This window comes from Canis lupus, chromosome 1 (genome assembly GCF_003254725.2).
Source record: "Canis lupus dingo isolate Sandy chromosome 1, ASM325472v2, whole genome shotgun sequence".
Lineage (NCBI taxonomy): Eukaryota > Metazoa > Chordata > Mammalia > Carnivora > Canidae > Canis > Canis lupus.
The window spans coordinates 110,099,356-110,125,182 of NC_064243.1; the positions used below are offsets into that span (position 1 = coordinate 110,099,356).

General features: G+C 54.9%; 3 protein-coding genes across 11 annotated transcripts in view; 1 reads left to right on the plus strand and 2 right to left on the minus strand.

The window, feature by feature from the left end:
• Positions 1 to 5,019, plus strand: part of OPA3 (outer mitochondrial membrane lipid metabolism regulator OPA3) — a 73,883-nt gene extending 68,864 nt beyond the window's left edge. The window contains exon 2 of the mRNA XM_025424647.3: positions 2,611 to 5,019. Within this exon, the coding sequence (XP_025280432.1) occupies positions 2,611 to 3,005 (395 nt within the window). The 3' untranslated portion in view covers positions 3,006 to 5,019. The remainder of the gene's footprint in view (positions 1 to 2,610) is intronic.
• Positions 4,592 to 17,606, minus strand: LOC112645295 (vasodilator stimulated phosphoprotein). Of its 4 annotated transcripts, none has more exons than XM_025424643.3 (13): positions 17,256 to 17,606; positions 10,204 to 10,375; positions 9,947 to 10,112; positions 8,795 to 8,888; positions 8,252 to 8,301; positions 7,878 to 8,119; positions 7,624 to 7,724; positions 6,968 to 7,019; positions 6,774 to 6,816; positions 6,528 to 6,573; positions 6,282 to 6,372; positions 5,570 to 5,627; positions 4,592 to 5,443 (listed from the first exon to the last, which is right to left on the minus strand). In XM_025424643.3, exons 1-13 carry the CDS (start codon positions 17,258 to 17,260, stop codon positions 5,406 to 5,408), a joined length of 1,158 nt encoding a protein of 385 aa, XP_025280428.1. In that variant the 5' UTR covers positions 17,261 to 17,606; the 3' UTR covers positions 4,592 to 5,405. The 4 variants fall into 4 exon arrangements, with proteins under 4 accessions (XP_025280428.1, XP_048950325.1, XP_048950322.1 ...); XM_049094368.1 differs by having other exon boundaries at positions 6,774 to 6,813; positions 17,256 to 17,605; XM_049094365.1 differs by lacking the exon at positions 17,256 to 17,606 and adding an exon at positions 10,805 to 10,970.
• A 4,033-nt stretch (positions 17,607 to 21,639) lies between these two features.
• PPM1N (protein phosphatase, Mg2+/Mn2+ dependent 1N (putative)) lies at positions 21,640 to 25,121 on the minus strand. Of its 6 annotated transcripts, none has more exons than XM_025424642.3 (5): positions 23,990 to 25,109; positions 23,333 to 23,450; positions 23,149 to 23,254; positions 23,002 to 23,062; positions 21,765 to 21,937 (listed from the first exon to the last, which is right to left on the minus strand). In XM_025424642.3, the coding sequence occupies exons 1-5, from the start codon at positions 24,902 to 24,904 to the stop codon at positions 21,899 to 21,901; spliced, it is 1,239 nt and encodes a 412-aa protein (XP_025280427.1). In that variant the 5' UTR covers positions 24,905 to 25,109; the 3' UTR covers positions 21,765 to 21,898. The 6 variants fall into 6 exon arrangements, with proteins under 6 accessions (XP_048950337.1, XP_025280427.1, XP_048950342.1 ...); XM_049094387.1 differs by having other exon boundaries at positions 21,795 to 22,318; positions 23,149 to 23,234; positions 23,990 to 25,118; XM_025424641.3 differs by having other exon boundaries at positions 21,795 to 22,318; positions 23,990 to 25,105.
• Positions 25,122 to 25,827: the final 706 nt, after the last annotated feature.

Below are 25,827 nucleotides of genomic sequence, written 5' to 3' on the forward strand. Positions count from 1 at the left end.
CCCTCCGTTTTAGGCTGTTTCCATTTCAAGCCTTTACCTTAAGGAACTGTGTTTAGATTTAAGGAGGACATGGACATAAGAAATTTGAGCTTTGACAAAGAACTGTGGTAAAAATCACATGCTAAAATTATATAAAGAAACCATGGAACACCTTCCTAACCATTCATCAAATTTGTGTATTTTTTCCATCATATTTTTTTAATATACTCATGATAGAGAGAGAGAGAGAGAGAGAGAGAGAAAGGGGTAGGCAGAGGGAGAAGCAGGCTCCATGCCAGGAGCCTGATGCGGGACTCGATCCCGGGACTCCAGGATCACATCCTGGGCCGAAGGTGGCGCTAAACCGCTGAGCCACCCAGGGATCCCATACACATCTGGCATTTGTGGTGAGAAACCCCACTCTAGGGAAAACTAAAAATTTCATACAGTAAAATAAAACTCTAAAGATGAGAAAACTGGGCACCTGGCTGGTTCAGTTGTAAGAGCATGCAACTCTTAATCTCAGGGTTGTGAGTTCAAGTCCCATATCGGGCATGGAATCAGCTTAAATAAATAAATAAATAAATAAATAAAGTATGAAAAGACTATTTCTGGCATGATATGTAGCACTGTTTAGAGCTGCCAATTAATGTTACTGCTTCAGATGGCAAACACAAAATTACATCTTCGTTATGGATTTACAGTGATTAGTATCTACATAACCTTAATTATATACAGGATCTATATTTTCACTTTCAGACTCAGTCTATGGACAGAGCACTGAAGACTTATTTTAACCTTAGAAAGACACCATGGCAGGGCACCTTGGTGGCTTGGTCGGTTAGGTGTTTGCCTTTGTCATAGGTCATGGTCTCAGGTCCTGGGATGGAGCCACATTGGTCTCCCTACTCAGAGGAGAGCCTTGCTTCTCCTTCTCCCTCTGTGCTCTCTCTCTCTCTCTCTGTCATATAAAAAGTAAAATCTTAAAGAAAAAGAGAAAGAGAGGGATCCCTGGGTGGCGCAGCGGTTTGGCGCCTGCCTTTGGCCCAGGGCGCGATCCTGGAGACCCGGGATCGAATCCCACGTCGGGCTCCCGGTGCATGGAGCCTGCTTCTCCCTCTGCCTATGTCCCTGCCTCTCTCTCTCTCTCTCTCTGTGTGTGACTATCATAAATAAATAAAAATTTAAAAAAAAAAAAAAAAAAAGAGAAAGAGAGTATGGCAATATAAAAGTAATAGTATGAGCTACTGACCATAGGAGGTAGGGGAGTGGAGGGTAGGTACTTATGGGTACACTGTCAGGAAGTTCAGGTAATAGGCATATTATTCACGATTACAACGATTACCAATACACAACAAAAAGTTAAACTAAGGGGATCCCCGAGTGGCTCAGTGGTTCAGCACCTGCCTTTGGCCGGGGGTGTGATCCTGGGGTCCTGGGATTGAGTCCCGTGTCAGGCTCCCTGCATTGAGCCTGCTTCTCCCTTTGCCTGTGTCTCTACCTCTCTCTCTCTCTCATGAATAAACAAATAAAATCTTAAAAAAAAAAGTTAAAATCACTTATAAAAATCGAGGGGGGGAGGACAGGATATAGAATATGTGATAAAGTCCCATAATATGGGCGGGTGGCAGTAGAACAATCAAAACATAATATTTTTGAAAATTCAACTTAGAAAATCAAGAAATGGAGGCGTAAGCTTGTTATTTGGCATCACAGGGTTAAACTGGAATAAATAAATGCAGAACAGACCAAAAGTGGTTGTAGTAGGAGCAGGACTGAAGCTGGAACTGGGAGGGTGGACTTCTGTTTTTCAGTCTAACCCCTTTTATGTGGTCTTAAACCATACCCCCACCCCCACCCCCTCACACACGTGCATATGTTATTCTTCTACCTAAAAGGAAGGAAATGGGATGAGATCAGCTGTGGCTGCTGTGGCAGGGGCGAAGTATAAGATGTTTTCAGAAATTCGTTTCCTAATGAGCCAGAGGCCCGGGATTTTCCCCATCAATTCCTGTATCTGTGGATGGATATTAATTATTCGTGGAGTGACTTGGGGTTTCAGCACCGTGCTCTATGCTTGTGTTGTGTTTACGAACGATGACAATGCTCATAACCCTTATTCACCTGAATAATTGATTAGGTAAAGAAGCAGTTAGCACAGCCTGGCTCAAGCCCTGAGCTCCTCCCAAAGCCCCAGGCCCCACAGTGAACACATCTCAGGGCAGCGAAGCGTCGGGGCCAAGTTCAGGGGAGGAGGGAAGAGCCTGGCTGGCGCTGGGCGCACTGGGGAAGGCGCTGAAGGAGCAAAAGCTTTACACCTGCCCTGGCTTCGTAGCACCCACCACCGCCCCGTCCCAGAGGTGCGGCCCCCACGCAGGACCCCCCCCCCCCCCGCCCCCGAGCAGCATTTCTCATCCCTGGCTGCTCGCCAGAATCTTCTGGACGCTTTCAAAGGGGCCACCCCAGGCCAGATGGCCAACCCGGCCCCGCGCCGGCCCCTCGGTCAGGCGCCCGCTCCCTAACGCGGGCGATGCCGCTGCCGCGTCGCGGTGGCTCCGGGGACGCCCGGGCGTCGAGCGGCGGGGACTGCGGCGGCCCCCGGCCAAGATCCCTTACCCCTCTTCCCCGCAGTGTACCACTGGGTGGAGATGCGCGCCAAGATGCGCCTCATGGGCTTCAACGCGGCCGCCGTGAAGCCGCTGAACGAGGACGCGGCCGCCGAGCTGGGCGCCGAGCTGCTGGGCGAGGCCACGGTCTTCGCGGTGGCCGGCGGCTGCCTGGTGCTGGAGTTCTGGCGCCACCAGGCGCACCACCGTCGCAAGGAGACAGCGCGGCGCGCCGCCTGGAGCGCGATGCGGGACGAGGTGGACCACCTGGCGCTGGCGCTGGCCGCCCTGCACGACCAGGTGCGGGCGGCGCCGCAGCAGAGGGCGCTGGAGGAGCTGCAGGTGCAGATGCGGGAGGTGCGCGCCCAGCTCTGCGCCCGCGACCCGCCGTCCGCGCCCCAAGCGAAGCCCAAGGAATAGGGGGCTGCCGGACCTTGGGCCTCCATGTGGCCGTGGCCTGGGCTGTGACGTCTCCGACACGACCTTCTGTCCACACTGCCCCTTCCTGAACCGGCCCAGCTAATACCACCCGGTCCTCTCAGGGGCAGGAGGGAGGCTGGACCGGGGCTGAGGCAACCAGGCTCTGGGACACCTCCCTACCCCAGTGGTACCGTCCACGGGGACTCCCCACCCACTGGTGGAACATTCCAACAGGAGTTTCCCACCCCTTGCCCTACCCTCACCTCCACCCCCAACCCCAGCCCACTGATTTAGCAGTCTTCCCCCTGGATCCCACCCACCCACAACTAGGTGGGCCAGCAGGACACGTGGACCCAGCTAACTCATTCTGTCACTCACACCTCCACTTACCTGAGTGGCTTTCCCGGCCGGGACACTCCTCCAGTATACCAGAGTACCCTTTCCACATTCTTCATTGGTACAAACCATTGTAATGAAAATGCAAACTCCCAGTGACTTTGGACCCCATACTTTCCATCTACCTCGCTTTGGAGGGGGCAGAGAAGGATGATCTTGGAGTGCCTTAGCTCCACTGAGTCACCCTGTGGCTCCTGCCTTTGGCCCACCAGCCATCGGTACCTCAGTTGATCACCCCCTCAAGCAGACCATTCCAACAGATACCCTCACTTTAGTGGGTGCCATAACCTATGGAAAGGCTGTGCAGGATCCCCCCGCCTTCTGTTGTCTGTTCCAGCAGGACTTGGTCCTTTGGGGTAGAAAAATCAGTTCTGTCCAGGGATGAACCATTCTGTGTTTTGGTCTCAGCTGTTTACCTGTCTGACCTACTGTTGTCCCTGCCTACTGTCCTCCTCAGCTGGTCCCTCATAGAGACCCCCACCTGTTCCCCTACCACCTGGGTCACTTGTCACATCTGCCATCTCCCACCCGAACCTGCTCTTGAGTACTCTGGGATTCCTTCTTCCTGCTTATCCTTCGACTGGTCACCCAGTCCACCCTCACCCTCCTTCATACAAAGGCTTCCTCAAGTGGGACCATCTGGCCCTCAGCCCTGAAGTCGCCCCACATCCAAATGGAATATTCCAACCAGGCAGGGTTATCTACCCCCCAACCCCCTACCCAACCAATGAACCCCTGAAGGGGGTGTATATGAGCTCTGTGATTTCTGAATTCTATTTTTTTTTAAGACTGTAAATATTTTATAATTAAAGGAGCTCTGGGGTAAATAAGTCATCTTTAAGAATGTGTCTGAGCACCATGGCGTACATCTGCAAAATGGGTACAGGATCATTGGAATTAGCAGAGAAGCTGGGAGGATTCCCACTGGAAGGGTCAGAGTCATCCCACAAGCCATTTCCCAGATGGGGAAACTGAGGCCCAGGAGTAGCAACAGGACTTGCCTGATGCCACACTGTGAGGGACTGTCCTTAGCTTTCTCCAGGGTGGCAGATTGGTTGTCGGAGCCTGTGGGAACTGGAGCAGATACAGGATGGAAGAAGAAAGAGGAGGGGAAGGCAGATCACTGCCGGGAGGGGCACACACACACCTCCACCCTCACCAGAGCAGCCCTCCGAATCAGTCCAGAAATCTTCATATTTATAAAAAACTGGCAGATTTATTCGGTAGGGGCCCATTTTCAAGAAGCTAAAGGTGAAGGTGGGAGAGGGGAGGTTTCCTCCCCCTTTCCTTTCTCCCTCATCTTATTTCCCCAGGGGGACCCCAAAACCTACCCAAATAAAAAACCAAAAAACTGAGGTTCCAAAAAGTTATAGCATCTTAATTCCTCATAGAAAAGGGGAAGGAGCCAAAGGGAAGGGAGCTCCCTGGGGTGGGGGTGGGGGTGGGGGAGGTGCCCCCAGCCTGGTGGGACATCCTCCCCCTTAAATAGCTGCTCCAAAGGGGACAAGCCCTGGGCATAGCATTTAAAAACTCCCCACACCCCAGTTTTATCAAAACGAAAGAGAAACAAAATTTCCCTTCCCCCCAAAACCTAAATATATATATATATTTTTTTTTCCTTAAAAAAACAAAAATTCGAAGGCATTAAGCGTTAAAGTGAATCTAGAACAAGGGAATGTGAGATTCCCTCCTTCCTTCCCCCTTACTGTGGGGTCACTTGGTCCCCAATCCCCAACAGAGGAACCAGCCCCAAGGGGATGGCGAAGGGGAAGGACCAAAGGGAGCAAAGGGTGGGGGCCTCCCCAGCCAATCAGCAGCCAGTATGGGTGTGGCCCTGGGGCCACGGAGCCACACCCCCTTGGTATTTTCCAAGTAGGACAGGGAGTGGGGGAGATGCATTCCTGTGTGGTCTTTAGCCAATTCCAAGTCGAGTTGAGGCAGGGAAAGCAGGGTGACAGGCGGGGTGTGCAGAAAGGAGATACAGGATCTTCTGGAGCCCTGTGGTCAGGGGGAACCCCGCTTCCTCAGCTCCTGGACAAACGCTGGAAGGAAACAAGGAGCAGGGGTCATGGGCAGAGCCTCTTCCGCCTTCCCTTCCAACAACAGGGCCCTTTCCAGGAGACGGGATGCCTCCAAAACAAATGTTTAAAATTCAAAAACCACCTCACCTTCAATGATCTCTTCTTTTACTTTCTGCAGTTCCTTCCTCACCTCTTCCAGAAGCTCCTGGAAATAATGGGGTGCAACCAATCAGGAAGGGCACCCTGGACTTGCAGAAATGAAGCTCCCCTTTTTTAAAGAGAAAGTCCCCTTTTAAAATAACTCCCCCCCTTTCTAAAGAGAAAGCCCCCCCCCCCCCCTTTCTTAATGGCCAGAGGAAGAAGGTTCAAGACCCTTACCCACCCCAACACACACGCGGGGACACACACACACAGTGACATCATTGATAAGGCCAGAGAGTGACTGGAGAATTCTCAGGGAAAATTCTGGATCGTTGGAGCCAGATGAAAAGGACTGGAGAGCATCCAGTATTAGGGCTGGCAAATATATTTCTGTCTCCTGCCAATTCCGATTGGTGCTGTCTGGGGCTAGTGTGCTGGAAAGGACTCTGGGTGCTCATCAGGAATGAGTGCAGTGATAGATTAGTAAGGTCTGTGACTGGCGCTGGAAGAGGAGGCTGTGGTATGTGTGTCATCCCTGACCTGATTCAATCTCTCCATTTCTCAGGCTGAATAACTGAGGTTTCTGAGGCCTTTTCACAGAATCACAGGGCAGATGGATGGCGGAGTTTGGCCCCAGATCTCCTTTCCACCTGTGGCCCCTTTCTAGCCGGGGCCTCCCAACACCCGACCCCGCACCCTCCACCCCCCGCCAAGCTACCTGTTTCACTCTCTCCAGGTCTGACTCGTCACTGGAGCTGGGCGTGGAGGGGTGGGCCTCGGAAGTGGTCACGGATGAAGAGGACTTCATCCTAGGAGAGTCAGTGTGGTTTGGGACAGAAATGAGGTTAGAGAAAGGGTCGGCCTCCCCTGCTTCCCGTTCCAAGGGTCGCCTGGTGTCCCTTCCTACAAAGGTGACAGATCCATCTATTTATGGGAGGGGAGGGACCCAGCACTGATGGCGCACCTTGGCAAGGTTGTGCTGTTCTTCTCCCAGGGTCTCCGCACAGTTTCTGGAGGACAGGCAACAAATCAGGAAGATCAGGGACAAGGAATGCCCCGCCTCAGTCTCCCCACAGCCTCATCAGCTCCTGTTCAAAGGGTCTCAAGGGACTACAGTCCGCAGCATGGCTTGCAGACTCCCCCAGGAGGGGGCATTCCACCTGAGAACAGGGCATCCGGAGGCCCTACAGGCTAGACAGGCTCCACTCACCACTCTGGGCTGGGACTGGGACTCTGGCCTCTGGCTCCTCCTGCTGGTGGGAAATAAAACTGCCATGAGACCGCTGGCTGATCCTCGCCTTGGCGTCACCCCGCCCCGTTCCTGTCACACCCCGGCCCTCCCCAGTATCCCTACCCGAATGGTACAGCCTAAGGTGCACCTGGCAGGAAGAGCCCCTAACTCACATTGGCAGATTCATCCTTGGGGGGTTTCTCCCCAACTTGTGTGGCTTTCCTTCTGCAGGAGGGACAGGCAAAAACAGATGACTTCAGCCCTCCCTCAGCCACTCAGTAATTCTTACCAGAGTTCTAGAAAGGTGGATGCTAAGGTGTAGAGTTCTGGAATCCTCAAAGGGTAAGGAAACTGGAGTTTTAGAAGTTAAAGAGAGTGCTGTTCTCCAACTGGGGTGTGTGTGGGGGGGAGGGGGGGTTAGGATTCTCACATTTGGGAATCACAAAAGTCTAAGGGTGGAGGATTCTCGATCTTACATGGCTGGGATTCTAGGAATCTGAGTTTCCAAGATTTCGAGGCAGGATCTCCTCTAAGGGGAGACCTCCTCAGGTTCTAGAATTCAGGGTTTCAGAACATTCTGGAGGCTACCCCCAGGTGATTCCAAACCTCAGCCATCTCAGGAGAATGTAATCTCCAGCACTGTCGATCCCAAACCTGCCTATCACAGAAGGAACTTTCACCCAAAGAAACAAACCAGATGGGAATCTGAGCCCTCCCCCAACCTGGCCCTACAGAACTGGAATCTCCAGGTGCTAACTGCAGGTCTGAGAGGTTTCTTCCCAGAGCTTTCCAAGGCATTGGCGGCTCCAGGCTCCAGGCTCAGGCTCACCTCCGGGCCAGCATGGCATTCATCTCTTCCATCAGCCCCCCGCCCGTGCTTCGAGTGCTCTCTGCTTTAGGGACTGGGGGCCCCCCTGAGGCCTCCTCTTGCTGGAGAAACGACAAAGAAGAAGGGGCTTTATGGGTGGGCCTCCTAGCCCCCCTGGCCCTCCTGTGGCCCCACTCCCCCCTCCGACCCCTGCAACTCTGGTCTCATCCCATCAGGGCCATCCCCCCACATCCAGCCATACGTGGCCCCCTCACCTTGCTGACTTTCCTGAGTTTGGCTCCGGCAATGGCTGCTGCAAGACCGGGGGCCCCTGTTCCCCCACCACTGGTGCCTTGTGCTGTGGGGAGAGGGGGCGCAGGGGGTGGGCCTCCCCCTGCTCCGTGCCCTGCCGCAGAGCCCCCTGAGAGGGACACACCAGGGGGTGGGGGGGGACCCGGAGGAGGAGGAGGTCCTGGAGGGGGAGGCGGTCCCCCAGCTGGGGGAGCAGGAGGCCCTCCTGGAAGAAACACAGAAAAGGAGGATGCTAAGAGAGGAGCCTTACTCCTTCCTATCCAGCTGGCCCACCCCCTCCTTGGGAGGTCATCCCCCTACCCCTGTCCCCATCCCCCCAAGGCCACTGAGCAATCACCTGCATTGGAGACTCGGCGCTCCAGGTGCTCTGGTGGGCCCGGCTGCTGCCTGTGAAGGGGTGATGGAGCTGCCATCACTGAGGGCCCCAAGGATGGCCAGCAACCCCCCCTTCTCTCCCAGATCTCCAGGGAGGCTGACTGCCAATCCCCACCCTCGCCTTCCTCCCCCAGGGACCCGGGGAAGGAGTTGGGGGGAAGGGCAGGGACAGAGTGAGACCAAGATGTTAGCATTCTTGTCATCAGACTGTCAAGAACATCTGAATTACAAAATGCCCAAGATCTTTTAAACAGCCAACTTCTGGATTCTGGGAATGTGGGGGGCTGGGATTTGAGGGGTCAGAAGGTTCTGCAACTCTGGGTATGGGAGTTTCTTGAACTCCAGGAGGTGGGGTTTCCTGAAAGCCCTTCATGTCTAGCCTCCTGGGAGTAGGGACATTCTGGAAACTGAAAGTTGGACAGTTCTGGACTCTGGGAGTCTGGGGTTCTGGAACATCCTAGAGCTCTGGTGCTGGTAGGGTTCTCCACCCAGGGGCTGGCCCCACCTTTTCTGCTGCTCCACCTCCTCTGAGGCGGGACCATTCTGGACAGACCAGGTGGGAGGTGCTGCAGGTGGCGGGGGTGGCGGAGGCCCCCCTCCTGGAAGGTAAGAGTTGGAAAGTGTGGTGAGTCAACCCCGGAACTTGGCCCCACCCCATGATACTCTCACTCAGCTCTCCCAGGAATCTGTGCCAGAGGCACTGGCTTCGTTCTTTCTCCAAGAGTCTGACCCTCAGGCTGGGGCGTGGGATGAGGGGCAGCACTGGCCTCCCCTGACTGGCCTCCCGTGACTGAGCCGATAAGAGGCAGGTGCTGTGATGATGCCGAGCAAAAGCCCAGAACTTTCCTGAGTCACTTGCCCATGTCTTACAGACCAGAATTTGCATGAACAAGACCAATTCAGGCTGATTTCTAACATCCAGGCTCTTAACCACTGTCACCGCCACTCAGACCCCAGCCCAAGAACACTGGAAGGTTGGGAGCCTCTTCCTCACCCACCTCCAGGCCTCTGGCTCCTGCAACCTGAACCACCCACCATACTCTTCTGTGCCCCCAGCCAAGCAAGCCCTTCCCCACTGGCACTGAGGCTTCTCCAGGAAGCAAATACCTCTGCCCCCAGACCCTGGATGCACAGCGGTTTCCTAAAGCCTCGCTCTGCTGTGCCCATGGAGTGGCAGCCTTGTCATCACCAGGGCACTGGTTACAAATGCAGAGGCTCAGGCCACGCCCCAGCTCAGGGGATGAACCAGGATCTGCATTCACCCCCATGCTCAGGGGATGCGTGTGCATGCTCACGTCTATGAAATACCAGCTGGAGAGCTTTCTCTTAATAGTGATGCCAGAAAACTAACTGATGACCCACCACTACAACGGGGATCTAGTAAAGGGCACAGGGAGCCTTCTAGGGGCTGGAAGGATCTGGATCGGAGAGGCGGTCACCGGTCACCGGGGGAAAAACTCACGGAGCAGGCCGCACCCTTAGGAATTGTGTTTTAGACAGGGGTGCGCATGGGGCACACAGGCGCCTCTACAGAGTCCGCACCATAATCCTCCCACGGTAGCGGTGCAACAGCAGTTCGTGAGAAGGGGGCTAATTTGCGAGTGGGGAAGCGGCGGCCCCGGGCAGGGCTCCGTGCTTCCCCGCTGCCCACTCTCACCTTCCAGAGCCTCAAGGGCGCTGGCCATGGCCGCCGCGAACTGGGTGGCATCCTCCTTGCTCCCAAAGTTGAGGCCCCAGACCTGGCGGGCATCGCGCCACTGGTGGAAGGTGGGGGTGGCCTGGTTATACTTGATACCCCGGACGATGGCACAGTTGATGACCACCTTGGCAGGAGGGGAAAGATGGGTGAGGATGGTGGGTGCAGGGCGCAGCCTGCGGAGGGAGAGGGGGAGGGAGAGGGAGGCGGAGGTTCACCTGCTGGTCTGGCTGCATCTTCCAGCCCACAACCCGGAAAGAATTGGCCGTGGGGTTGTGGTAGATCTGGACGCGGCTGAAACTCTGGGGGCCCGTGCCTGCCGGCAGCCATCGCTTATTGCTGTCATCATAAAGCATCACAGTGGCCCAGCTGGAGCAGATAACCGTCTCACTGCGGGGAGGGGGGGAAGGGCGGGTTAGTGGAGGGGGCACGGCCTGCACCCTCCAGAGGCCAGTCACCTCCATCTCGGTCACCTGGGGACATTCAGAGATTCCCGGCATGTGATGTGGGGGGGAGTGGGGGGAAGGAGAGAGGCAGACGGGGAGACGGAGGCAGAGATGGGGAGAGAGAAGCAGACAGGTGGACAGAGACAGATCTGGAATAGGGGAGAGAACAAACAGAAAGGCAGGGGCTGGAGAAACAGAGACAGCACAGAAGGGAGTGAGACAGGCAGGCAGATGCGGGGGTGCACAGGTGAGAGAGCCGGCAGGGTGGACTTGGGAGAAGGGCCGGTGGGGACAGAGCAGGAGTTCCGGGACTAGCTCCCCCCTGCTGATCTCAGCCTCGGTTTCCCTGCTTGACCAGCCCCCCGGCCCTCACTGCCTGCTCCGGTCCCCAGCGGAAGCTGAGACGCGGGGAGGGGAAGGGTGAGGTCCGCAGGGTGCTGGGCATGGATGCAGGAGCCTAGACTCTTCCGCCCCATCCATCCGGCTCCCCGGGCCCCGGCGGCCACCAGCAGACGCTCCCTGCTCTGTCAAGCCTGGGTTTTGGGCAATGATCCAGACAGTCCTGGCCCCACCCTCTGGGGTAGGAGCCAGTCCTGTCCCCAGACAGTGCCAGCCCCGGCCCGAGGGTCAGGGAGGTCTTCCTGGATAAAGTGACATCTGACTCAGCTTTGGCAGGGAGGGGTCAGGAAACTGGTTCAGAGTTCAGGATCTGACATCCACAGAACTGGGTTCGAATCCTCACTGAGACACTGACTCCATGACTCAGGGAAGTGACCTCCCCACCCTGTACTCATCTTCCTTGCCTGCAAAGTGGGAAAATGACAGTCCCCCCCCCTTCCTGGGGCAGTGGGAGGAGTAAATGGAGTCCAGGCACAGAACACTTGGCACAATGCCTGGCACATACTGAGTGCTTAGTAACTGTCAGCATCCCTTTCACGGTCCCCTGAACAGACACCACTGGGGAGCCAGACAGCCACATCCCTCCGGAGCCCCCACCAGTCCCTTCTGGGGAGGTTCCAAGTCCCCTCCCCCCAGTGAGGAAACTCAGGCTCCCAGACGGGAAGTGACTTGCCCAAGGTCACACACAGACCAGGGGGAACCACTAGTCCCCACCCCCACCCCCAGCAGACTTTTTCCTTAAAAGAGGAAGTAGGTGGTGAGAGGTTTCCGGGGAGATAAATTATACCGGGCAATGGGCTGTCTCCACGAGGCCGAGGCTGGGGCGTGACGCTGATGTGGTAAAAGGCAGGGCAGGGAAAGCCCCTTCAGCTGACCCAGCTCCTGGTTCCTAGGCCAGGAAGCTGAGCCCCATTCCCCCCCATAAGTTTATACAACCGCAGCACCTCCTTCTTAGGGTGTACTTCAGCGAGTCAGGCACTCAAGGCCCTTTCCAAAGAGATGCTCATTTTATTCTCACCACAGCCCTTCAAGATGGACACTAGTTCATCTTTGTTTTGCAAGTGAGGACTATAAATGGAGGCCCAGAGAGGTTGAGCGACTTGCCCCTGATCACACAGCTGGGAAGCAGCAGAGCGAGGATTTGAAGCCCGGCCACCTGGCACCCAAGTCCACAGTCTTAACCCCCCAAGACTGCGTGGGCCCTACCCAAATATCAGGTGCTGTTTCCAGACAAGTGCAGCCTCGGGGATTGTTTCTGGTTCCCACTGCCCTTGGCAGCGCAGGGTTAAGGCCTCGCCCACACCTGCTACCCACACCCAGGGCAGACTCTGGCCAGGCGCCCGAGGCTATAGCTGCTTCCCCACCCTGGCTGCACTTTGCTCTCCCAAGCAGTCTTGCCCTGCTGAGTCTCTGGCCTGGCTGGAGAACTGGGCGTCTGCTGAGTGACCCCAGGCTGGTCCTGCCCCTCTCCAGGCCACAGTGTCCCCATTATGGCAGAAGGATCCTATTAAGGGATCCCTGGGTGGCCCAGCGGTTTAGCGCCTGCCTTTGGCCCAGGGCACGATCCTGGAGACCCAGGATCGAATCCCACATTGGGCTCCCGGTGCATGGAGCCTGCTCCTCCCTCTGCCCATGTCTCTGCCTGCCTCTCTCTCTCTCTCTCTCTCTCTCTCTCTGTGACTATCATAAATAAATAAAAAAAGAAGTAAAAAAAAAAAAATCTTTAAAAAAAAAAAAAAAAAGAAGGATCCTATTAAAACACCAGTCAGATCAGGTCCCTCCTCTTCTCGGAAAGCTCCCGTGGCTCCCCACAGACTAAAAGCCGAGTTCTCTCTGTGGTTTGTGTGAGCTGTGGGATCTCTGACCTCATCTCTTCCCTCCCTCAAGCTTGCTGTTCCAGCCCCACTGCTCTGTTCCAGCCCCACTGGGCTCCGTGCCGCTCTTTCAGCATGCCAGACAGATCACCCTCTCGGGCCTGTGCACTTGTTCCTCCTCAACCTAGTCTTGTCTCCTTGGGGTCTCCACTTCCACGTCACCTCCTCTGAGAAGCCCTCCCTGACTACCCTGTCTGGAAAAATTCCTCCTTCTGGTCCCAAGTTCCGTATTTCACAGCAGGGATCCTACCTGAGAGAGACCCCTGTCTCCCCTACCAAATAGTCAGGGCAGAGATTCTTTTTCTTTCCGTCCGCCTGCTATGTCCCCACAACCTAGCACCGTGCCTGGCACATTGTAGGTACTCGCTAGTTGCCAAATTAGCTAATGAGTCATTAATCGTTAAAAGGAAAAACTCTTAACAAAGGCGCTGATGTTTATGGGTTGGCCTGAGTCCCGGACACTGTTTGGGGTCCTGGGCCCCAATTTACACCTGACCTCATGGCACGGGCTCTGGCACTTACCCTTTTTTAAGGGATGAATGACCATGGGCACAGAGAGGTCAAGACGCTTGTCCCGGGTCATTCAGCAAGTACACGGAGGGGCTCATATTTGAACCCTGGTCTACCCAAGTTCTCAACTTCATTTAAAGATGAGGAAACAGCTAGGCTGAATCTTTTAAGAGGCGAGGTATAAAGTGGTGCATATCAGGGGTTTAAAAAAAAAGGTGAAAGGATATAAATATATCCGCACACAAGGCAACGAGGTGATAGAAGCAGAGGCCGCTTCTCAAGCTTCTCAGGAGACTAACAGAGGCTGTCTCCTAGGAAGAGGGCAGCTGGGGCCGGAGGAAGGAGGGAGGAAATGGATGTTTAGTGCTGTTTACGCTTTTGAATTGCTCATTTCTTTTTTCTTTTTCAACCTCTGGGCGGTATTACCTAGAAAACACCAATTCATTACTTAAGTTCAAAACAACCAAAACTCTAAACCAGGTAAAAGCTTGATGGAAAATCCCACAGCCCAGGAAGCGGGGAGTGGGTCTGAAACAGGGGTGTGCCTGATTCCCATGGGGCTCCTGGGGTCTTGCTCCCTCAATTTCCCAGGAGAGAGTCTTATTCTCAGCCAGCTCAGGACCCTCCCCCACCCCCACCCTGCACCTCCCCCAGGAAGTCCCTGCATTCTGGAAAACATGTGGTGGATGACAAAGGGTTCAAGTCACTCCCTTGCTATGTGGCTTCACCTCTCTGAGCTGCAGTTTCCAGGCCTGGAAACCAGAATTCACTGGGTTTGCTGTAAGGATTGAAAGAGATAAGAAAAGCCCTAAGTTCAGGACCTGGGACTTGGCACACACTCTGCATGAGGGAGCTGAACGTCCTAACTGAGAAAGAGAGTTTCTCATCACTGGAGGCAATCAAGCATAGTCACTCTGGTTTACTCAAGCCTTCCAGATTAGAGGCTTGCCCTTCCCTTCACCCCTTCAATCCCCCCTCAGGATTTACCCCACAGTCTCTCTAAACCATAAAACTGGGATCCCTGGGTGGCGCAGCGGTTTGGCGCCTGCCTTTGGCCCAGGGCGCGATCCTGGAGACCCTGGATCGAATCCCACGTCAGGCTCCCGGTGCATGGAGCCTGCTTCTCCCTCTGCCTGTGTCTCTGCCCCTCTCTCTCTCTCTCTGTGACTATCATAAATAAATAAATAGATAAATAGATAAATAAATAAATAAATAAATAAATTTAAAAATAAAAATAAATAAATAAACCATAAAACTTGTAATCCACTCCCTGCAAACCCCCATGCACACACCAACTATAACCCTTCCAAAACTGCAAGTCTTTGAAGCAACCCTGTACAAAGAACCAGATCTATGGGCTTTGGGTTTGTGTGGGTTCACTCTAGCTGCTCCTTCCCTATAAGCCTCAGTTTCCCATAAATGAACAGAAAGGTAAAAGATTCTTCTTGCTTATCTGCATTATCTTAAGTGTTCACATAGTGCAAACATGTTACTTGTTTTTTTTTTTTTAATACCATTAAAACGTTTTATTTTCCTTTTTCTGTAATAGCATCGTAGTCTGGAGACTGCCCTAAATTCAAATCTAGAGCTGCCTACTTCCAAACTGACTTGAATAGGTTATTTGCTTAATTTTTCTGTGTCTCAGTTGACCCATGGAGGTGGGGCAGTCAGAATAATACAGTGCCTGGCACAGAGCACATGTTTGATCAGATGGTCTCTTATTATTATTTAAAAAACAACAACTTTGTAAGGTAATAATAATTACCATTCCTGGAAGAGGAAAGAAATGGACCTAAATACCGCTTGCAGCCCTCTGCCCTGAGATTCTCAGACCTCTGCCCCCTCTCTGAGCCTTCCCAGAATCCCAGCTGAGTCTCGCACACAGCAGACACTTAACAAATATTTGTCAAACTGGGAGAAAAAGAACTATATCTTGTAACTTTCCATTTTAACATCCTCTCTTCGCCCAGCCAAAGCAGACAGAAGTCAAGTCGCAGGATCCCAGTCCCCTCCCCTCCCTCAACACTGCCTGAGGGATCTAGGGCGAGCCTCAGTTTCCCTGGCTGCCCTCATGCAGGGGCAGGGGTCTTTTGGAATCCTAGAGGTCCTGGAAGAGGGGGCGCAGCGCAGCGAGTTGGGCGTGGCCATCAGCAGGGAAGACCCCCTGGGGAGGTGCGAGTGACCCTCCGGTGGGAGGCCCAGCAGTTCAACCCCTGCCCACCGCCCCCCCACCCCCCAGGAGGTGGGAGCTTTGGCCGCGGCCAACAGTAGGGGGACCCTGTGGGAGGGCGAAGGCCTCCGGGCCTGGGGGAGGGGGGGCGGGAGGCCGGCCCAGACACTGCTCCTGCCCTTTTACGGTCTCACAGTGAGTGAGGCAGCACTAACTCGGACATCCGCCATCCGCCTTCCACGGTGCCTGGGACCGGAAACGCGAGGGGGGGCGGGGGCGGGGCGGGGGGGCAGCCGTGGGAGAGGAGGGTCCCCTGGGAAGAGGGTGAGGGAAGAGAGCCTGGCTCCCCCCAAAATGCCCCCTCTCCGGGGCAGGCCTCGGAGGGATGTGGCTATAATGGGGGGTAGGTAGGCGGGAGACCTCGAGGGTGGGTGTCCGTGGGTGCCCCCTCACTCCAAAATGCTCCAACACTTTCACATCAGAAGGAACACAGGCGGAGGGGGTCTCTAATGGTCCTAAAGGGCAATGCGACTCTTGATGTCAGAGGGCAGGGGCGTGTGGGGGTAGTGGGAGGATGTGGGCACCAGGGGGTTAATCCCCAGTCCTCCTCGGGGGGCCTCCCCCTCAAGCTGGGGGCTTTGGGGGCAGGAAGTCCCTGAGAGAGTGGAGGAAGGGAGATAGTATTGTCAGGCTCGGGCCCCAAGGGAGAGATTATGGGGGGCCAGGGGGAGGGGAGAGTGGGGGAGGGTCTACTCCGGTCTCCCAGCCCGCCCCGGCCCCGCCCTCAGGTGAGCCCAGGAGTTCTGAGGTCCGACCCGGTAAGACAAAAATCCCTGGGTCCTCTGGGCCCCCCACCCCCAGGATTAAATTCCTGGGAAGGTGTCTGGGACTGTCTTGGGAGCCTGGGTCCCAGGGGGAGAGGGCTATGACCTTGAAGCTTTTTACAGCGCCCCCCCCCCCACCCCACGGCTCTGGAGGGCCGGGTAGGGGGGCGGTGGTGAGAGCAAGGGGCGGCGCGTGGTGGGGAAAGCAGCCGGCCCACTGCACTCCTTGCCCGCCCCCCCAACACCAGCTGTCTCGACAGGTGAGTCAGGAAGACAAAGGCCCCTCTTCCCGCAGCTGCCGCGCCCCCTCCCTCCCCAGGACGCACAGGTGGGGGCGCGGGGCCGCCCTCCTGGCCCCGGGCCGGGGAGCCGCCCTCCGCGCCGAGCCCTGGAGCTCCGTCCTAGGCACCGCTTGTTTTAAACAGAAGGTGGGTGGGGAGCGGCGGGGGAGGGGAGTCCCAACCAGACCCTCGAGGCTGTCCGGGTCCGTGGGTTCGTCTGCACCCACCTCCACCGGAGGACGAGAGCCCCCCGAAATTTAAGGGGTTAAGTGCCCCCGAAGTTAAGAAGCGAGGTCCCATTTGGGAAGGCTTTTTCCAGCGCCACGTAAAAGCAGACCCGGCAAACCAAGGTCTACGTCCCGAATCTCTCTTCCAGGTCCCAGGGACCCCCAACCCGGTCCCCTCAATCCCTCCCGGAGCCCGAGTTGAGATTTTTGGGGGGGTAGTCTGAGCCCTGCCTTAATTCTGGCCTCCATGCTGGCAGGATCTGGCAACTTGGAGGTTCTCTGAAAAAGTCTTTAAGAAATTCGGGAGTCCTCGGGGCGCCCCCAAATCTGAGGGCTTCCGAGAGAACCTCTGAGGCACCACCCGAGCCTTAGGAGTCATGGCGAAGCGGTCAGTATTTGGAACTCGTCCAAGGGGGCTCGGCCTCAAATCCGAGGCCCCCAGTGCCCTGTCCCCAAATTCCAGCTGGGGGAGGGGGACAAAGGCGGGGCGGGGAGCCCGCGCGGAGCGCGGAAGGGTTTGGAGGCAGTTCGAGGCTCACCTCATGGCTGCTCAGCGGGAGGGCGGCGCACCCACGGGTGGGTGCTCCCGGGGCGCCCCTGGCTCAAGGTTCAGGGGTTCGGGGCTGGCTCCAGGTTCTGCTCAGTCTCCCCCAGGGTCCCGCCCCATAGAGTCCGGCTTCCTGGGGGGGAACGTGGACGGGGCCGGGGCGGGTCCTCAGGCGCCTCCTCCCTCTGGAGGTTTGATCGGGGGTCCCTGCGGCAGAAAGGGGGTGCGGCGTCCCGTCCCCGGCGCGCCCCCTCGGCCGGCGGCGGGTACAATGTTACTCTTACTACTGTACTTCTCTTCGCTACATTTCGTTCCAAAATTCCACTCCCCGCACCCACAATGCCCTGCGCCTTAAAGGGGCCGCGGACACCTCTAGGCGGTGGGGGGGGGGTGAAGGGCGCTTAAAAGGGCAACGCGGAACCCTACACTTCCGCTATTTACCTCTTCCCCAACGTTAGAGAAATGGGGATGCACGCTGAGGGTCACCCCCAAATTAGGGGGTAGGTCTGGTGGAGGGCAAGGGATCCTTCCTGATCGCTCATTCGCTCCTACGATGGAAATTCTTAGGAGGATCTTAATGGGGACAATTCCTGCTCACCCTCCCCAACGACTTCTCCATTTCTTCACGTTCTGCTCAATTTGGGGGGTGGGCGCGAAGACGATCCTCTGGTTAAGCATAGATTCTCTCAAATTTTCCCCCTTAAATGATACCTTAAATGCTACCCCCAGCGTCTCTCTTCTCTGCTAATATATGAAAGGTGACTAAGGGATGAACCCCTTTCCCCAGCACAGGGGGGGGTGGGCGGGGAGGGCCCCATCCCTCTCGCCGCCCCCCGCCCGCCCCAGGAAGGTGAGGAGGAAGTGGGCCGAGGGGGCGCGGCCGGCCGCTGACTCACTGCCTGGGGGTGGGGGTGGGGGTGGGGGCGGGGGCAGGGGTGAGGGTGCGGCGCTGCCCCTGGGTGCGGATGGGACTCCAGGTTCCTGTGTGGTTAAAACCCCTGGAACCTCTCCCCACGCACCCCCGCCGTGACTCAGTTTCGCCCGCAGAGGATGGCGGGATCATCCAGCAATAGGAGGGCGCGGAGGCAGGGGCACCCACCCACCTGGTGCTGGCTCCTAGGAACCCCCTCCCCCACGCAGTAGCTTGGGTCTGAGGCCCAAACACCCTCCCAAGCTTCCGCAGCGGGTCCCGCAGGCCCCGCCCCATGTGACTCCACTGGTGGCCACTCCCCTCCCGCAGAGCGCCACCTGGCCCGGGTCAGGTACCCTGGGGCTGGATGCCTGGGAAATCATAGGTTCAACGTTCACAAGTGGGTAAACTGAGGCCTGAAGGTAAAGGAAGAAATCTGGGCCATAGCCCTCTTGCCTGAGCTCCTGAATCACAGGGGTGCCTAGGTGCAAGGTAGGGGTGTGAAACCAACAATTCACAGGACCCAGCTGACTAGGGGAGAGAACCACCATTCCCAGCCTTTGTTCAAGCCAGGTCCTCCACCTGGATTCAGACCTCCTTCACCTCATCCTTCCAGGCCATGCTCTGACATTAATTCTTCTCTAAATAACTGAGTAATTTTCTCCCCTTTTCTTTTTTTAAAGATTTTATTTATTTATTCATGAGAGACTCAGAGAGAGGCAGAGACAGGCAGAGGGAGAAGCAGGCTCCATGCAGGGAGCTTGATGTGGGACTCGATCCTGGATCAATGCTCTGGGCCAAAGGCAGGCACCAAACCGCTGAGCCACCCAGGCTCCCCTCTTCTCCCCTTTTCTGCCCTACTCTGGGAGAGCTTGAACTCTCCTCCATCTAGGTTATAATTATTTCCCACTGTCTCTCCTAAGCTGTGAGTTCTTTGGGTTCAGGGGTAGCCTTGATCAGTATCTTTTTTTAAAAGATTTTATTTATTTATTCACTAGAGACATAGAGAGGCAGAGACATAGAGGGAGAAAGAAGCAGACTCTCTGAAGGGAGCCTGATGTGGGACTCCATTCCAGGACCCAAGATCTCGACCGGAGCCAAAGGCAGACACTCAACCCCCGAGCCACCCCAGTTCCCCAATTTGATCAGTTTGTGTGCCTCCTTCAATCCAGCTGGGCCCACAACAGCAGTTCAATAGACATTTATCCAACAGAATGAGAACCCCAGTTCCGGAAGATTTGGGGCAACTTTTTTCTCATCCCTGTTGCTCAGCTTTCACATCTGTGAAATAGGAGGGTGAGGGCTAGTCCTTCTGTAGAGGGCTAGCACTTTAGTCAGCAAATTTTCCTATAAAGGTCCAAATAGTAAATATTTCGGGCATATCAGACGTAGGGGCTCTTTCACATATTCCCTTTTTCCTCTGATCCTTTTAAAAGTGTAAAACCATTTTTTAAAAGATTTTATTTATTTATTCATGAGAGACACAGAGAGACAGAGACAAAGACAGAGACAGAAGGAGAGGCAGTCTCCTCACAGGGAGCCTGATGCAGGACTGGATCCCCAGATCCGGGATCACGCCCTGAGTGGAAGGCAGACGCTCAACCACTGAGCCACCCAGGCAGCCCTGTACAAACCATTCTGAGCTCAGGTGCTGTACAACACAGGTAACAGGACCCTTGTGCTAGAGAAAGTGGCATGTGTACACAAGAAGCCTGATCAAGGATCTTTGTGGCAGCAGTGATGTGAAAGCAAAAAATTGGAAATAGTTTGAATGTCCGTCAAGGGGCACCTGGGTGTCTCAGTTAGTTGAGCATCTGCCTTTGGTTTAGGTCATGATCTCAGGGTCCTGGGGTTGGAGCCCCACATGGGACTGTCTGCTCAGCAGGGAGTCTGCTTCTCCCTCTCCCTCTGCCCCGCCTTCCTGCTCATGCTCTCTGTCTCTCTCAAATAAGTAAATACTAGCTTTTAAAAAAAAATAAACATCCATCAAGAGGAGAATGGATAGCAAAACCATTGTACATTGTACCTTGTCTGCAGTGCTGGGCAGCAGAAAAAAAAAAAAAAAAAGAGGTGTGTAAACGGCATGAAAGTAGTCTCCAAGGTATCACCGAGGGGAAAAAAGTAACTGCCAAATGATACACGGTATGAAAAATAAATAAATAAATAAATAAATAAATAAATAAATAAATAAATAAATAAATAAAAAGAAAAGAAAAAAAAATCAAGGAAACACCAAAGCTACCACACACTGCCGAGTAAAAGGTCTGGAAAGATCCACTCCAAACTCATTACAGTGGTTACTAATAGGATAGAGAATGGGTATTTGATGGTCATAGACATCTCGAGACATATCAAACTTCATCTTGAAAATACCAGGTTCCGTCCAGCCTCTAGGCTTTTGCACTGACTATTCCTTGTGCCTTGGGACACTCTTCTCTGTGATCTTTGCACTCTTCTCAGAGATCTCCCCGGATCCCCTGTTTAAAACCCCAGGTGGGGGGGATCCCTGGGTGGCTCAGCAGTTTAGCACCTGCCTTTGGCCCAGGGCCCGATCCTGGAGTCCCGGGATCGAGTCCTGCATCTGGCTCCCAGCATGGAGCCTGCTTCTCCCTCTGTCTGTGTCTCTGCCTCTGCCTCTCTCTCTCTATCATAAATAAATAAATAAATAAATAAATAAATAAATAAATAAATAAATCTTTAAAAAAATAAAAATAAAACCCCAGGTGGGAAATTGAGTGGCTAAGGGGTAGGGAGGAGAAAGACTTTTCATTTTTGTATACCATTTTGTACCCTTTGAATTTTGAATCCAGGGAACTTATTACCCATTCAAAAACAGGGGGGGTGCCTGGGTGGCTCAGTCAGTTGGGCATCTGCCTTTGGCTCAGGTTGTGATCCCGGGGTCCTGGGATCAAGCCCCACATCCAGCGCCCTGCTCAGCAGGGTGTCTGCTTCACACTCTACCACTCCTCCTACTTGTGTGTGCTCTGTCAAATAAATAAATAAAGTCTTTTTTTTTTTTTAAAAAGAATACAATTTAAAAAACAAAGTAGCCCCCCCCAGACATCTTACCACCCTACCCTGTTTTATTTGCCTTAAGACACTTATCAGTATCTGAGATGGTAATATCTGTTTCCTTGTTTGCTGTCTCCCCACACACTAGGAGGTGTGTCCCTCGGGGTGACAGGGATTTCAGTGGTCCCGCCTGGTTGATGGCTGTGAGCAGGGTCTAGCACACAGCAGATGCCCAATACATATCTGCCCCATGACAAGAGAAATAAGGTCTAGGGTTTTTTATACATACATACATACATATATGAAATTTATTTTGAGTTATATCATTAAAATTTAACAGTAAGTCTTCTCTCCTAACTCCCTCCAAACAGATGAAAAAATGGGAAGGGAAGAGAAGGTTATTGAACTGGGTTATCACTCAAGGATCCATTCAGCTTAAAATATTTCAGAAGCATTTGATTTGGTTTGGGGTGGGTTTTTTTTTTTCCTTTTAAGTTCAGATGGGTGGAATTTCCCCATAAGACTTTGTGTGAGAGGGAAGTAGGAGAAGGGGAAATAAGCATTCTGGGGTTCCTCCCTCGGGTTGTCTTCCTTCCTCTGGCCTGTGTAGCTGGGGAAGGGGAGTCTTCTTCCTCAGTTCCTTTGAGGCCCTGGCTAGGCACAGGGTCCTCAAAGGGCAACAGCTGTCAGGCCTCCAAGTCCAAGGAAGAGTTTCAGTGGGTGCCAGTGGGCTTTCTGGCCCCAGTTGGGCCCTTTTGTAACAAAGAAGGTGGGAAACGGCTGATAAGAACCTCCCCTTGGTTCTCAGTATCTGCTTCCCTATATTCTGGAAGCACCACTTTTATTTTTCTTTGAGGGGCCGCCATTCCCCATCTGTCCATCAATCCTTCTGGGTTGGGTGGAGTGGACCTAAGCCCCAAGTCCTAGGGGTGGGCATATGACCCCAGCCTGGCCAGTCAGAGACACAGTGACTGATCAGACATGTGGGCCAGTGTGACCAGTGAGAACCAGCCATGGAACCAGAGCTTCCGCTACTGGGAACCTGGTGAATTCTCTCCACTGGGGATGTTGGGCTCCTGGGACATGAGGCTGCTAGAGCTGCAACTGTCTGCTACCTCATGCGGAGATCCTGCCTGGAAATGAAGTCAATGCAGAGAAAATAAAACCAAGAGATGGTTCCTGATATCATCTGAGAACTGGATGTAGTCAATGCCTTATGCCTGAACTCTTCAATTAAGTGACCCAGTAAGTTTCTTGTTTTTCTGTCCCAGGTGGAATTGGGTTTCTGTCGATTACAAATCAAACAATCTTGACAAATACCTCCTTCTGCTGCTGGGGAACTATCAACAATCTCCCCTCCCTCCATTTCCTCCCGGACTCCCACCCCTTGCCTGACTTTATTTGGCTCCACCCACCACCTCTTTGGATAGCTCCAAATTCTTGTAAGCTATCTGGGCCCTACTCACTCATCCAAGACCCTGACCATCCTCACATCCAGGTCTTGGGATTGGTCATAAACATTCCTTGAATTTTTCTGCCTTATTTATGGATGAAAGGGGTGGTGCTTGGGATAATGGGTTGTACGGGCTAATGCAGGGGACACCTTTCTTGGGAAGAGAGGCAGTCTCTTCTCTGCTTCTGCTTCCCCCCTCCCCTACCCCTATCATGTCTAGCACAATGATTCAGGGCCAGGAGTGAGAATTTATTAATATGTCAGGAAAGCCGCTTGTCTCCTCAACTTCTCCAACACTAAAGGAGGTAGGAGGGCTGGGTTACATGCTTCCAAGAGAAACATTCAAGAACATGAAGTCCTTACCTGCCTTTCGTGTCCTGAGGCTTGGTAGAGCTGAGAATAAACTTCAGCAATGACAGCCGCCCTGGAGAGCAGAGAGAGGCCCAGAAGGGGACCCTCCTTCTACTACCCCTCCCCCCATTACACCTCACCACGCCCCCCCACACTCACTTGCAGTGCAGCCCTCCCCCAGGAGGTAAATCTGGGATGTCCTCTGAGGCCAGAGTCCAGAAAACCGTGTTCAGGCTGGGGGGCTCCTGAGCAGAGGAACACAGCGCTGAGAAGGAGGGAAGGATTATGGGGGTGTCCTTGCCCACTGACCACCCCTCCCGCTATGCTCTTGGAGCCTCCTCACCGGCGACCCTGTGGCCCAGGGCTGTGTCCAGCGCTAACTCCTTCTTGATCGCCTCCTCACAAGGCCTGGGGGCCCCGGGGAAGCAGACCAGGATGCAGGTCATGTTGTCCAGGCTGCCCTGGAGAAAGTGGAGAAAAAGGAGCCTGATGGGATGCAGAGCTTCCCAACAATCTCAGCTTTCTAGTGTCCTCCTCCCCAGTCTGGTTAGGGCCGTTTCTCTGATGTCTTGCCCATCTGCCAGTGTAAACCAAGTCCTCTCACCAGGACGGGTCACCTAGACCTCTCACTGTCCTAGCCGCACTCTATCAGAGAACCCTGCCTGCCCCTTCGCCGAGGCTCCTCCCACTCCGCCGTCCTGCTGCTCTTCATAAAGGCGTGAATCAGACCTCAGGATCCACTACTAAATCCCAAGAAAGACCACGCCTTTCTCTCAGGTCCCTCCCACTTACCTATCCATCACTATGGCTTTCGGATCTTGCACAGACAGCCCTCTGTCTCGGCCCCTCCATGTTTTGGCCCTGCCCACTCGGCAGGCCACGCCCTTTACTGAAGCCTAACACCCTCCTGTAGTTCGAGGGAGCCCTTCCCTCAAAATCCCTTGCTCCCTAGATCCTTTAAATTCTTCCCCTCAGTGACTCCAAGCCCCGCCCCTAGGACCTTGCACAGACACGTGTCCAATAGCTGCGCGCAGAGAAGCTCCGGGGCCAGGCCCAAGCGGAGGCGCGACGCCACCAGTCCCGCCAGGGCAGCGCCAGACATCGCGTCCCACACACCGTCAGAGGCCAATAGCAGGAATTCGTCCTCAGCCTGGCGAGCCAGGGCGGTGACCTCAGGCTCCGCAGAAACGAGCTGCAGCTCAGGGGGCCTTCCCGGAGCCTCTTTGTAAGCAAAGTCGCCCAGCGCTCGGGATACTGCCAGTGAGCCTTCGAGGCGCCGGCGGCGGATGGTGCCCCCCGCGTTGTGGATGCGCTCCCGTTCCCGGGGCCGGAGGGGCCGATGGTCCTCGGTGCTGAAGGCCACGGCGCCGGCGCGACTCAGCATCGCTCGGGAGTCACCGCAATGCGCCAAGTATAGAAAACGCGGGGAGACTAGCAAAGCCACGGCCGTGGTGCCCCCGGGCTCGCCACGAGGCCAGAGCGCACGCAGGCGTGCGTCCGCGCTCAGGAAGGCTCGGCGTAGCGCCCCGCGCACTCCCTCGGGCTCGCCCGGCGCGGGGCCCAGAGCCTCTAGCACGTGGCCCGGCAGGTGGCGCGCACCGAATAGGGCAGCTCGCGCCCCGCCGTGGCCGTCGAGGACCGCGAAGAATGCCCAGCCTGGGGGTAGCCCGGGCAGCTCGAGCCAAGCGCAGTGCGCGTCCTCCATGTGCGCGCGCCAGCCCTGCACAGCGCTGGCCCCGAAGCGCAAGCCGCAAGACGCCGCCGCACCCCCGTGCGGCCGCTGGACGCATCGCGGCGCGTCCAGGAGCGACCGAGGCCCGTGGTGAGACCTGCGCCCCTCCTCCTCCTCCTCTGCCTCCTGTTTTTTGCAAGCTGGCCAGAGGAGATGCTCCAGCAGGCGGGCAAAGGCAGCCATTCTTCAGCCCTGGGATCAGGACGCCTCCACCCTCTGCACCTACCCCCCCCCCCAACTCCATTAATCCCCTCCACTGTGAGATTTTAAACCACCTAAATCTCCTTCCTGTACCCTTGACCTGCACTCAAGTCGAGTTACTAGAAGAGATTGGACTCTTGGGGGTCTTCTCTCCTGTACCTTCAAAATGACGTTTGGGGATCTGGGTCACGAAAAAATAGTAGTAAACAGCACTTACCATGCGCTACCACTATTTTACATCATCTCCGATGTACCGAAGAGGAAACTGAGTCATAAAAGAAGTAAAGAGTGTTTCGGAAAGAGCTTTAGAATCCGTGTTCTATACACTGTTAGTTTAGTGTCCTGCCCCCCAACCTCCCCAGTTTCAAAATCTTTAAATCCTTTATTTTTTTCAGTTCGACCGCTCCACTTCTGGGTCTTGCCCTGGGTCTTCGTTTTCTCCGTTTCCAGGTCCCACCCGTGCATTCAACCACACAGCCTCAGACACTCCTAATTTTCAGTCTTAGCTCCGCCCCTTAACTACAGACCCAGTCCCCACATTCTGGGGAGCCTGGCCCCCTGCTCTGTAGGTTTCTCCTACCCTCTGGGCTGCGCCCCTTCCCTGCCTGCTCTTTCCTACTTTTTCTAGGCCACGCCTCTACCTTCTCCGTCTTTGACCCCGCCCAACTACCTGCTTAATTCTAACTTAACTTAAGCCCCGCCCGCATCTGAGCTCCTCCCCTTGCCTCAAACTTTCCGTGTAGTTTCTCCCGCCGCCTATCCCACTCCCTCTGGGGTTCTCAGCTCCGACCCCTCCTCAGAGCGGTGGTCTTTACATCCTCTGCTGAATGCCTCCCCTGGCTCCGCCCCAACCCATACTGAGATCCACGCCCTCATTCTAGGCGCGTCCATCCTTCTCCCCCCGA

What these genes read in the sequence shown, in the direction of transcription:
- LOC112645295 (XM_049094365.1), bottom strand. Translation starts at nt 10,911, where the DNA reads ATGGATGGGGCGGAAGAGTCTAGGCTCCTGCATCCATGCCCAGCACCC. An exon ending in GCGCCGAGTCTCCAATGCAG is followed by an intron (nt 8,120 to 8,251) that starts GTGATTGCTCAG and finishes TGTTTCTTCCAG; the next exon opens with GAGGGCCTCCTGCTCCCCCA. An exon ending in CCAAGGATGAATCTGCCAAT is followed by an intron (nt 6,817 to 6,967) that starts GTGAGTTAGGGG and finishes ATTTCCCACCAG; the next exon opens with CAGGAGGAGCCAGAGGCCAG.
- PPM1N (XM_049094380.1), bottom strand. Translation starts at nt 24,904, where the DNA reads ATGGCTGCCTTTGCCCGCCTGCTGGAGCATCTCCTCTGGCCAGCTTGC. An exon ending in TGGACACGTGTCTGTGCAAG is followed by an intron (nt 23,451 to 23,989) that starts GTCCTAGGGGCG and finishes CACTTTCTCCAG; the next exon opens with GGCAGCCTGGACAACATGAC. An exon ending in CCTGGGCCACAGGGTCGCCG is followed by an intron (nt 23,255 to 23,332) that starts GTGAGGAGGCTC and finishes CCTCCTTCTCAG; the next exon opens with CGCTGTGTTCCTCTGCTCAG.